Source organism: Arachis ipaensis, chromosome B10 (genome assembly GCF_000816755.2).
Source record: "Arachis ipaensis cultivar K30076 chromosome B10, Araip1.1, whole genome shotgun sequence".
NCBI lineage: Eukaryota > Viridiplantae > Streptophyta > Magnoliopsida > Fabales > Fabaceae > Arachis > Arachis ipaensis.
In genome coordinates this window covers 13,575,088-13,588,420 of record NC_029794.2, presented here as the reverse complement: position 1 = coordinate 13,588,420, position 13,333 = coordinate 13,575,088, and the positions used below count along the sequence as shown (strand labels likewise).

The window sequence follows — 13,333 nt, the reverse complement described above, 5'->3', positions numbered from 1 at the left end:
ATTAACTAATATTATAATTATAATATTATATAACATCAGCGGGAAAATTTGAATTCTGGTTGGACACTAATTCTAATATCCCTCCCTTTTTGCCTCACCAATCACCAAGACGAACTAAAATTTGTTTCACTTGTGTATTTAGTCATTTAAATAGTTGATTATTCAGTGAATTATTAGTAGATATCTGTTGAAACTGTTTACCAATAGTACCGTGAAGTCGTGATACTAGAATTTGATTCACAAAATCTTATTTTTTATTAAGAATTATCTTTTTAACCTATTAGATAGTTTAAAAAATTTATTTTATTCTTTATTCCTGAAGGACTGTAACTCAAAACACGTAAAGAATAATTGATGAAAAAAAATGTCATTTCACAACAATAATTCAATAAATTGTATTAAAAATGTAGGGATAACAGAAAATAATATATATCTATACACTTTATATGTCAATTTAGTGGCACAATTTGAATAAAAATAGAAACTATAGATACTTTAACATTTATTTTTTAAAATTTTTTATTAAATATTTTCATTGAATCACATCAATTAAGGACAAGCTTAATGAAAAAAGTAGAATTAACATAATAATATAGAGGAAGATATTGTAAGATATTCTACATGTATAGTGCATGATTCATGACTTGATCTTTGATTATATTGAATCTCAAATAGAATAAAAGGTCTATTATCATTAAAAATTTAGTATATAGTGATTTTATTGGTAGTATCTGAAATTTCTTAAGTTAGTATCTAAAACATTCATGAATTGCCTATGAAGATACATTAAATATTAGAGGTGCTTTCTTCTAATAATAGAGGTAGATTCATTAGTTTCGTACTACACATGATTTTTTGTATTAATAGATCTATATATAAAATTTCATTTTCTACAGTTCAGATAAGATTTTTCAATTCAACTGTTATGTTAAAAGATATCTATTGATATTGTTCACTCATATTAGTGTGAAGTCATGACATTAGAATTTGATTCACAAAATCTTAGTCTTTATTAAGAAATCTCTTTTTTGACCTATTAGATAAATGAGAACATTTATTTCATTATTCATTCATGAAGGACTATAACTTATAACTGTCAAGGATCATTAATGAAAGAAAATGTCACTTCATAACAATAATCCAATAAATTATATTGAAGATGTAGGTATAATAGAAAACAGTAACAAGAGAATCATCAAATAAGATAGATAATTAAATTCATAGTTAGCTAAAAATTAATGAAGACAGATTTTTGTGACATGAATTAATGTTTATATATTTCTTTAACATATACAAAATAATGTAATCTGTGTCTGTATTTTTTTTTATACTTTGTATGCTCAAAATTATTTTTTCTTGCAGTAAGTTAATTGACTTGTTGCATATTAATTTCATTTATTAATTGAATTGTAGTAATTTTATATTATTGTCAGTGTAAATTATATGGCTTAATTTAATTTAATTATTGGCATTTTAATATCTAAAAGATTATAAATTAAACAAAAAAAAATTGGAACATAATATAACAAAGTTAAAATATTTTTTAAATATTTATACTTAACTTGAATGGATGTGGATTTTTAAATATATACTTCAAAATCTAGCACTGATTCATTTGTTGTGATATAGTTAAGAAATGTTATAAATAAATTATGCTATCAAAAAAATAGTATTAGGTATATATTAATAAAGTGGGGGCTTTGAATTTGAGTGAACATTATTTTCTCATTTTGGGTCTAAATTTTATTAACTATAAGATTTGATGGTATTTTTAATAAATATATATTTTTTTTTAATTTTGAGAATCATATGCTCATTAATTATGATTGAATTGTTATAAGCTAACAATTTATGGAGCAACTGAAAAAAAAAGTGAGAGCTATGTTAAATATGGATTAGACATGAAAAGATAAGTTGTGTTGAGTTGGTGGCATTAGGTGAAAGTTATTGAAAGATACATGTGAATATAACTAAGGTACTCTAATAGTTCTGTGTCTTTTGAAAAGCTAGTGAATATATACTATAATATTAAGTACTTTTATATTTGAGACTATTTAAACTTTTTTTTTGTTTAGAGTGCTTCAATTGTGATCAATATTTACATTTATATTTTTTCGGAGGTGTTAAATATATACTTTAAATTCTTTTTTAAATTTTGTACAATATTTTATTATTCTTTGATAAGATTTGGTAATTCTATTTCTTTAGTGATACAGAGACAACTAAAACTAATGAGAGACTTAGAAACAACAATAGGTAAAGACTGATATTTGATGTTAATACATAAACAGTCAGTTAATTGATTCATCATCAAATAGTTATAGATAGTTCCAAAAGAAGGCTACATAACACAATAAAGAAAGACAAAGATCATAAACATCTGATGCTAAACTTCATAAAAGTCTATCTTAATTAAGAAGTTACTAATAAATTCTAAACTATGCCTTCAAATTAAAACGTAAAGTAGTGCTAATAATATCTTAAAAAATAAAGCTCTGACTGTTGTCATAATACTAACATAGTAACATATTCAATCTCTAGTCCATAATTTTCTTGTCCTTCCTCTTTAACACCTTTGTAGTCGATGCTTGTGGGTCTGTCTTTGTTAAGATCAACAGCAATTTGTTGTATAACCTCACTTGAAAGTCTCTTCTGTGATGACCTAAAGCTACCAATGGTAATTGTTTTATTCACTGACTCCTACAATGATGATAGAGATGTTGAGTTATTTTATTTCACCAACAAAAGATAAATTATGATTTGTGTTCTTATCTAAAATTCATATAGTTGAAGATGAAGTTAAAGGTACATTACTTGGCAAAGAGAAATAGAACGATCATCTCCAAGACTATGAACAAGCCCAAAAGAATTGTTAGTTGAACTATCGTCCACCAACTGGAACATAAATAAATAGAATAGTTGGAATATTGACATTTTTATAAAGTGAGCATAACTCTAAATGCTAGAAAATATTTGATGATATAAAAAGCCTTACAGATCTAGAATCTTCGTCAAGCTCATGAGTAAACTTTTTTATAGTATCATAGTCATCATAGATCCTTGTAACGTTATAAAGCACATCAGTTTCAGTGATATTGCTAGCTTTAATATTGATCTTGAACAACATTGATAAAGACAAGAATTGAAATTGAATAGAAAAGATACATCGAAATTGAAATAAAAACAAAAAGGATAGGTTGAAATTGAATACAAAGAGAATCACTCTACTTTCTACCCAATTTCTCGACGCAACAAGAAAGGGACTCCTCAACCTAACTTGTCAACGCCATAGTTTGGGAATTGAATCGAAGGGACTCCTCAACTTTCTACCCAATTCCCCGATGTAACAAGTGAGGGACTCCTCAACCGCAATTGTCCACACCATGGTTTCATCACGAAACCAAAAAAGGGGGTTTTAAACCTCTAAATCATTCTATGCTACGACTACAATAGCTAAGGAGATATTTATAACCTCTTATTAGGTTAAAACAAAGAAAAACCCTAAAGCTCATAAACATAAGGCCTAATCTAGTAATTAAATAAGCAAAATCAAAATATATTAAATTAAAATAATCTAAAAATGTAAACTAATATCTTCTAAATAACACTTGAACTCTTCATATCACGAACATTTGAAGCATGTATCATTCTCCTCCTCTTCAAAAAAGATTCGTCATCGAATCTTATAGGTGGAAAAAATAATATATGAAAAGGACAATAATTACAAGGAAGATAAATTTTTTTGTTTTTTTTCTTCTTTTTTTTGTTTTTTTTTCACTTTATGCTTCTTTTTTTTAACAATAATGAAACGCAAACGAAAACAAGAACACAAGAACAAAAAGAAAGACGCAACAGACACTGGACTCTTTTTTTTATGATAAAAGAAGAACAAATATAGATTAATAAGAATTAATCTAATACATGAGCTCTGATACCAAATGATAAAGACAAGAATTAAAATTGAATAGAAAAGATACATAGAAATTGAATACAAAGAGAATCACTCTACTTTCTACCCAATTTCTTGATGCAACAAGAAAGGGACTTGTCAACCTAACTTGTCAACGCCATAGTTTGAGAATTGAATAGAAGGGACTCCTCAACCTTCTACCCAATTCCCCGATGTAACAAGAGAGGGACTCCTCAACCTCAATTGTCCACACCATGGTTTCATCACGAAACCAAAAAAGGGGTTTTTTAAACCTCTAAATCATTCTATGCTACGACTACAATAGCTAAGGAGGTATTTATAACCTCTTATTAGGTTAAAACAAAGAAAAACCCTAAAGCCCATAAACATAAGGCCCAATCTAGTAATTAAATAAGCAAAATCAAAATACATTAAATTAAAATAATCTAAAAATGTAAACTAATATATTCTAAATAACACTTGAACTCTTCATATCACGAACATTTGAAGCACGTATCAAACATCAAGGTTGCTGGGATAGTTATTGGAATTGTCGCCCTACATCGACGTGGGAAATAGTCCAATTAAATTTATGAATATTAATAATGCTTTCTAACTTACATTGTAGCTAGATTTCAAAATGGTGGTACTATAAAATCATTTGTTAGTAAAGTGTAATTGACCTGGCATTTAGTATAACGGTTTTGGCTTCCATTCCAACTATTGATTTGGCCTCATTCTCCCAAATAACGATGCAAAGGCTATCACTGCCATTAGTAACATATGATTTTAGCCTATATCTTAGAAAATTTGAGTTATGAAAAAATAACATAAATAAAAGGAACATGCAAACCTGATAACTGAATAAGGTAATTCGAAAATTTGGACGAAAGGAATAATTCATTACATGGACATTGTATATTAAAGAGATACTCCAAAGATACAAGTATCCCTTCCTTCACACAAAAATCACAACTAAAATGATCTCCTTTTAGTTTAGCTTTTTTCTGGAACACTACGCAGATAGCATAAAACCAATCATCCTTGCCAACATCTAATGCAACAATTGAACCAAGGATTCATAATACACCTCCCTGATATAAAAAATTTAGTTCATATCCAATTGTGTATTCTGAATTCTACATGTTATTTTGAGATGAACATGTAAATTTATTTTAACATATTATATTCATTGTGTTTGTATAGTATATATATTGTGGGCGTGTAATTTCAGCATACATATAATTTACTAATTGTGATGCTGGTGATAATTACCACAACACATACATCTGTAGAATTCAGGACATCTTTGATTCTCTTCACAAGAACCAATCCTTTGCTAAGTTTTTCAATTGGCGAATGGTAAACTTAAGAGGATATGTGGCTGATTCTCTGGGATTTAGATGACCCAAAAGCAAGTAACTTTTTCTTGAAGTCAGTAACCTCCGATATCTGAGGATTGATATGTATGTTAAATGCATAAAATGAACTTTGAATACTCCTGTTGCCTAAAAATGAAACTCAAAAGAATTAGTTTTTACTATATGGGTTGGTGATCTAACAAACTTTAATTAAGAGCATGTGTGGAGTATATTATCTTTGTAAATGTGAGGTCGAAACAATTAGAAAACGACAATTAGAGGTTCAGAAGATTATCATTCAACTAATTCACCAAATAGAGTGCAACTGATGGTGTTTTTACTGCAATGAAAAAGTTGTTTGTTAGCAATTGGTGAATTTATTGTGTTGTTACTATTCATTAAAGACGCACTGGTTTAAGAATTGAAAAAAACACACTCTATGTCTTTCAACAGTAGGATCAAGTGCTTGCTATCCTTCCCATTCTTTGTTACTAATTCCCTTGGGGTTTCTTTACTAACTCCCTCAACAATAACATCTAATATTGTTACAATGAGTCCATGTTACATGAGGGGCAGCAATTAGAAACATATAAGTTTCCATGAAATAGTATAACATGTAAAAGAGATATTAAAAACACAATTGAATATTAACCAACGAGTTAATTTTCATAAATCATGTCGGCTTTACAAATTTGGCCAATTGATGTAAAAAATCAAATTGCTTAAAAAGGAAGGTCGGTTCAAAGACATGCATAACTGTCGTCCTTTGGAGAAATATTAATTTATGCGAGTGTTGTGTGCTCTTAATCCAAAAGTTATTACTACCGATGATGAAATTCTTCATGTAATACATTTCACCCTCCTTAATGACAAGGATGAAACCTTTTAATAATGACCTGGGTATTGAAGCTTGTATCCTGTTACCCTAATGTAAGTTTAGATAGTCATATTAGTTCAAGGTAATAATAACATCTTCCAAAAATTGTTGTAAAGAATTTGTTACCTCATAATCACATAGGACCATCCCCATAGTGGTAATTGAGTTTTGATCTTCTCTCTGAGGAACAACTCAGAGGCTAGCCACCCATACATTAAATGGCCATGTTTAAAAGGAAAAAAAAGTTTGGAAGAAAATGGTATTTGTGTTTTAAGGATATGAAAGGAATGGGAATAAGAAGAATATATGGATTATAATCAAATGAAAGGTGTTTATATATTTATAGCCATATCATATCAAGCTTCAGCGGCGAGATCTTTTAAATTCAATTTTTTTGAAATTTTATAAATAAAGCTATTTGAAGATTAAGATTATATATAGGGTTAGTTGTTGTTTGCATTAAAGTTGAAGATACAAGAAAGACATATAAGTAAGCTTATCAATTAAGTGTTGCGGGAGAAATTGGATGGAAGTAAAATGGATATGTGATTGACACGTGGCTTAATAGAATGATTCAATGCATGGCCATTTTATACTAGAGAGATTTAACAACCAACCACCTACATCCGCTATAAATCAGTGTGCTATTTAAAAAATTACTACTCCAAATACAAAGGATATTTCTAGATATGTTTGCTGTGTCCACTACTATCCATATCAAATTGCTTCTTTTATCAATTTTAAATATCAAACCCATACTCACCGATTCTTTCCTTATTTTAGTAAAACCAACAAATCGACTTTGTTTTTCTTAGTGACCCTTCAAACCATTTCTATCTTCCCTTTCCCTTAATCGTACCCCTTAACGTTCTAGTAGAGAAAATTCATGATAAGATAAGTTTAACTCCTGACCTAAGAGTTCTAAAGTCACTATCACTATTGTTTCTAGTTTTGGCCTTGTGCCTCCTCCTTTCATATTTTGCCATAGTCTTTTTCGTAGCTTTTTCCATCGCAAAATTCTCTAAAATGCTGGTCTCATCCTCAGGCAAAAAAGAGCATTCCTTCTCTTCATAGATATGCAACATTTTCTCTGCCTCTCGCCAGTGTAGATCATCATCATCATTCACAATTGCCTCTCCAACACTATATCTATCCCCCAACATGACTTGGTTAGCACTTCTATTCTCTCTCGCACATGTGCCCTCTTTACTTATGAGCTCCCTATGCACATGTTCTCCCCCCTGCATGGCCTGAACCCTTGAGGAAGGGGCAAGAAAAGTCTGAGCCCACCATGCTATCACAATCCGCATAATCACTCAACTTTGAATCAACCTCAAACTTTCCTTTATCTTGTTCTTTCATAACATCGGCTAAACCACGACATAACCCCAACCCATAATCATTATTTCTAACAAGTAGATTATCAAAAGTTGGGATAAACCCAAACTAGGTCCATTAGCCTCTATATTATTTACCACTTCTTTTTCTTTAGCCACACTAAAAATAACCGCATCGAAATTATACCCTGCCTCCTTTGCAAAACTTTCTTCAAATCTTATCATGCTCTAAGCTTTTAGCTGCATTTATATCACCACTTCCCCATACACACATTATTAGATTGTCGAAGATCGGGTCCTATGCAATGTTCAAACCCATCGTCCTTTACATCTATTACAGTCTATTACACTTTTGAGCAACTACCTTCTTCAACAACCATGGCTTCCGGTGCAAAATCCTGGTGTCTCACACTTCTTGGAGACTAAACACTTCCTTCCAAATTCCTTTGCAAAAGTCTCAAACTCTACATCTTTTATATTTAGTACTTTCCATTCTTGTACATCCCCGCCAAACTTTATGAACAAGCCGCTTTAGTAAGGTCATGCAACATCACCATCCTTCCCTACCTCTTACAAATCTTCTTGAATGTTTCATGAGACCACGCATAAATAGGAATCCTACCAAATCGACCACACTCTTCTAGTCAGGCTCCATGTTAAGTCTTATTAAGGACAAAGATCGTCGAAAAAGAACGCAAGAGCGGATTCTCAGAAACTTGATTCTTAAAATCTTTATTCTCCAATGTCAGCAAACACTTATACGGGCTTGAGTCCCTACATTCCATTATCTTTGGTCCTGGCACTCCTCTTTGATCCTATGTATCATTGAGAAGAACATAATAGGCTAGATGTTTGCTTAAACTACTCCTATTAAGGATATCATTTTTTGTCTTTGAGGTCTTCACTTCAATAATCCTTTTCTCCCTTGGTATCGCCATCTTCACTTTATCCATATCATATTTTTGGGATATGCTCCATCCTCCGATCACTTAAAGACACTGTATACCTATATCCCTTTGCATCCCTCTATCGATTTCTACCATAACCTCCATGGCTATGGTTAACCTCCACCATCCCATGTTCCTTGCTTCTATTGAATCTAGCTTCTGTCAACTTAATTCTTTTTCCATTTATCGTTTCCCATTTAGACTTCCACCACTCTATTAAGGCCTCCTTTTGAGTCAACGTGAACAAAAGTAAAAAGGACTTTTGACTTCTCTTCATCACTTTTCTAGAAACATAAATATCCACTACTCCTCCTATTCTTCCAAATAACCTAAAGAGCATTCCTTTAGATATATCATCAGGTAGGTTATCCACAAGGATAGTAAGAGTTTTCAATCCACTCTAGTTTTTTTTTTTTTACATTCCTCTTGTCCCCTACTCTGTTAGATAACCTTCTTTTATGTGACTTTCTCTTGGGAACTTGCCATTCTCCTTTATTTTAAGCCCTCTGTCTCCTTTATACTTTCCACATCTTACCTTTGTCGCTTTACCTGACCTAGCTTTTGTTTTTTGCGTTCCTCCCTCTCTATCTTTTTCTATTCAATATTTGTGATGCCAAACTTATTATCACTTGTATTTTTATATTTCAGTTTAAAAATTTAACNTATTGCTCTTTCTCTTTCTGCAACACAAAATCATTCAATTTATTTTTTATATTTTATTATTGATGAGATAATCACCGAGTTATAACCAAATTTGGATACACTCAAATTCCTTACTTAGTTATTAATCACTTCCTAATGTGATTTGACTGATTTCTATTCAATTTTCACTAATGTTAAAGAGCTATTTTTTTCTAGAACAATTTTTGTATAGTTTTCTTTCCTAGGCTTTACTCTCTTGATTATCAAAAGAATAGACAACAACATGCTAAGATACCACAAACATAAATTCTTTCACTTAAAAATAAAATAAAGGAAAAAATAATTAAAAAGTAAGATTTATCATCTAAAAAGCAAATTCTCATACATATATTGAAAGTTTTAGCTTTACAAGAATACATCCCAAAAAAAATTTAATAAGTTAAGCAAGAAATTATCATAAAAGGTTTGGCACTATGTAAAATTTTAAGCTTTATTAGGTGCTAACCTCATTATAGCTAAAAATTATAACTTATATCTATGTATCTTTTATGATTCTTGCTAAAAGCATCTAACAATAAAAAAAAAGCGTAACAAATTAGATTACAATAACAAAAAACGTTCTCTAAACTTTTCTAATGTTATGAGATAAACTATTAAATAGGGTTGAAGTGATACATAATTAAAAAAATATTTATCATCTATATTTTTTTTCAAATTTCAAAGATAGTAATGGTTGCAAACTCCACCAAAAAGTTTGCAAAAATTGACATCAGTTTACTTTGCAAGTTAGATCATTGTTCTACTATAAAAGCATTAGAAAATGCAAGACTTTTATATTCATAAATATTTATTTTCTATATTTTTTGTGAATTTCAAATATCCTTTTTAACATGGTAGTTCCCTTTTTTTCTTTTTGTCCTGTTGTGTTAATTCTTTTTTTTTTCTATTTTTTCTCTTTTAATTTAAGTTATATTTTTTAAATTTTCATTTTGTCTTCCTCATAGCTATATATGTTTACTTAGTTTATATGCATATCTTTAACATGTATAAACAAAATTACAAACATTATTGTTCACTACTAATCATATAAGCATAATCATTTACAAGTCAACATGAAGTTTATTTGTGAAGTAGTGGTGATATTATCATTCCAAGTAGTAGAGAAACTGCCAGATCTATTTAGAATAGAAATAGGTCTGCATGCTGAAGATGTTCTAAAGGAGTACAATGAAGAGAAATGGTTAATCAATATTTTAGCCACTGACACACGTGGTATTACGTGAAATTTTAAGCAATAAATTATCATCAAATATTTGGTACTGTGTAAAATTTTAAGCTTTATTTTGGTTCTAACCTCGTTGTACCTAAAAGTATAACTTATATCAATATGTCTTTTATGATTTTCGCTAAAAGAATTTAACAACCGAAAGAAATAAAACACGTAACAAATTAGATTTCAATAGAAAAAATGTTACCAAAACTTTTTTGTTTGTTATGAGACAAACTCTTAAATAGGATTGAATTGATACATAACTAAAGAAAGAAAAACAGTTTCATATAAGTTTAATATGCAGTAATGGTTGCAAACTCCACCAAAAAGTTTGCAAAAATTGACATCAGTTTACTTTGCAAGTTAGATCATTGTTCTACTATAAAAGCATTAGAAAATGCAAGACTTTTATATTCATAAATATTTATTTTCTATATTTTTTGTGAATTTCAAATATCCTTTTTAACATGGTAGTCCCCTTCATCTCTTTTTGTCCTGTTGTGTTAATTCTTTTTTTTATATTATAATACAAGTTCTATTTCTTAAATTTTCAATGTCTTTCTAAAAGCTATCTTTCTAAAAGCTATATATGTTTACTTAGTTTATTGCATAGGCTTAACATGTATAAATAGCATTACAGACATTATTGTTCACTACTAATCATATAAGCATAATCATATACAGGTCAACATGAAGTTTATTTGTGAAATGGTGAAATTATCATTGTCGGTTATAATAATACAATCGAGCATCATATTCTCACGAGAACTTGGGAGTCCAAATCATATCAAGACAGCTACTTTTTATACTAAAAAATTCGTATTAGAACCTGGAAAAATTACCAGAAAAAATTTTTTCGATGTTGAGTTTCCAAGAGGCCACACTGGAATTAAGAATTTACAAGCTGAACTAGTCGATGAACACGGAAATTCTATACCACTGTATGAGGCTTACCTACATCATTATTTCGTTTTTAGATATTTTGAGAATATCACCATGTCGCAATATGCTAATAAAAGTCAACCTGCCTATGGTAAGTATTTTAGGAGAAACGATGGTGTATGTCAAGGTTATGTTAATTCAATTTCTTGGGGACTTGGAGGTGATGCACGAAAAACTAGCGTAGAACTACCAGATCCATTTAGAGTAGAAGTAGGTATACATCCTGAGGATGTTCCAAAGGAATACGATGAGGAGAAATGGTTTATTAATGTTTTGGCTATTGACACACGTGGTACAGAAGATAAGAAAGGTTGTTCCCAATGCAGATGTGATCTTTATAATGTCAAAAGTCAAGATTTGAAAAACACAACAAGCATTGATGGAAAATCATTGTTTAGTAGTGATTACAAAGGAGGAATTTTTTGTTGTGAGAAAAAATCTCAATGTAAATTACAAAAAGGATACAAAAAAGAACAAAAGAGAAAAGTTACCCTTAAATATACAATATCATGGGTTGAATGGGATCAACACCAAGTGCCTCTTAAGTTTTATATTCTTGATGTTACTGATCAAGTGACATATAATGGATCAAAACCAATTCATAATTGTGCAGTAAGTGACAAAAATTTTGTTTTAATTAAATATTAAGACTTATACTTCACATGTTTCATACAATAATATATATTATCCTATATATTTTGATTAGTCAAGTAATATTTATTATGAAATAGAATTAGTATTAATAACTGGTTCATTTATCTACTTATCTAGGAAATAATCATAAAAATTTCTTTATTTGTTATATAGGTAGAGTATTCTATAATTCCGGAAAAGGCTAATGAAGAACAGTACTATATCAAAAAAACAAATGTTCCAATGGAAAAAGGTGGTAATGTCATTTATACTACTGCTCACATACATTCAGGAATTGTTAATGCAACTTTATATGGAGAGGTATACCATCACTTTCTTGCATAGTATTTACAATTAATTACATATCATAATCAATTATATTTATTTATCTATCTATCCTAAAGTTGTTTTTTAAAGACAATAAGATGATTCATCATCATCGTTGAAAATTAAATTTTGAAAAAATTGTCACTATTAAAATATGCCCTTTTTATTTTTAATTTAGGATGGAAGAATATTATGTGAAATTAAGGCGATTAGTGGAATGGGAAAAGAGGCAGGAAATGAAGAAGGTTATGCTATTGGAGCGTCTGGGTGCTACCCAAAACCAGGCTCTATGAAGATTAAAGATGGTGAAATTTTAACTATAGAATTTGCACATGAAAACAAATACACTACTGGACTTATGGGGCATTTTTATGTTTATTTGGCAGAAGAGTTGCCAAAATCTTTTTAAAATTATTGAGTATTACTAATGTTAATTTACTCTCTCTATGTTTTAAAATTAAAAAAAATAGTGAAAATCTCAAACAAATATATGAGAGAAGTTTATAGAGTGCATGAATAGATTTGATCTATGTAATTAAGTAGCTTCTTTGTCGTGAATTGTCATCGCATTAAAAATGTATTGACATAGTAATTACACTAATGTAATTTTTATTCAATTAAATGTATAAGAATTAAGAAACATGGAATTTTCTATTTAAAAAAAGGTGTTTGCTTTTCAGTGATCATGACACCACTGCAATCCTGTTGCTGTTGGGTTGGACGAAGGTGTATGCATAATAAATCAAGGGAATGTTTAAAAAGATTGATTAAATATTGATCCTTAATAATTTTAACACATTAATAAAATTATAGCACTTTGAAAATATTTGGATCAAAATTAAATTATTCTAAACTTTGAAAACACAATAAAAATATTGGAGAAATATAATGACCCAATTTTTAGTATGTCATGATCATACTAGAAGTTAGGCGTTACTAACTTGCTTCCATATTTATTAACTAATATTTATTATATGAGCTTGATTCATTGTTAAAAGCGCAGTTGTTTTACAGGATAATTTTTTGAAAATGCATTCGGTTTGATAAGCATGAACATTCATAAATAAGATCAAAGATAATCACAAAT

The 13,333-nt window shown here is 29.5% G+C and overlaps 1 protein-coding gene across 1 annotated transcript; it reads left to right on the top strand.

Moving 5' to 3' along the window:
• LOC107620168 lies at positions 11,341-12,655 on the top strand. Its single transcript, XM_016322376.1, has 3 exons — positions 11,341-11,898; positions 12,094-12,240; positions 12,425-12,655. The coding sequence occupies exons 1-3, from the start codon at positions 11,341-11,343 to the stop codon at positions 12,653-12,655; spliced, it is 936 nt and encodes a 311-aa protein (XP_016177862.1).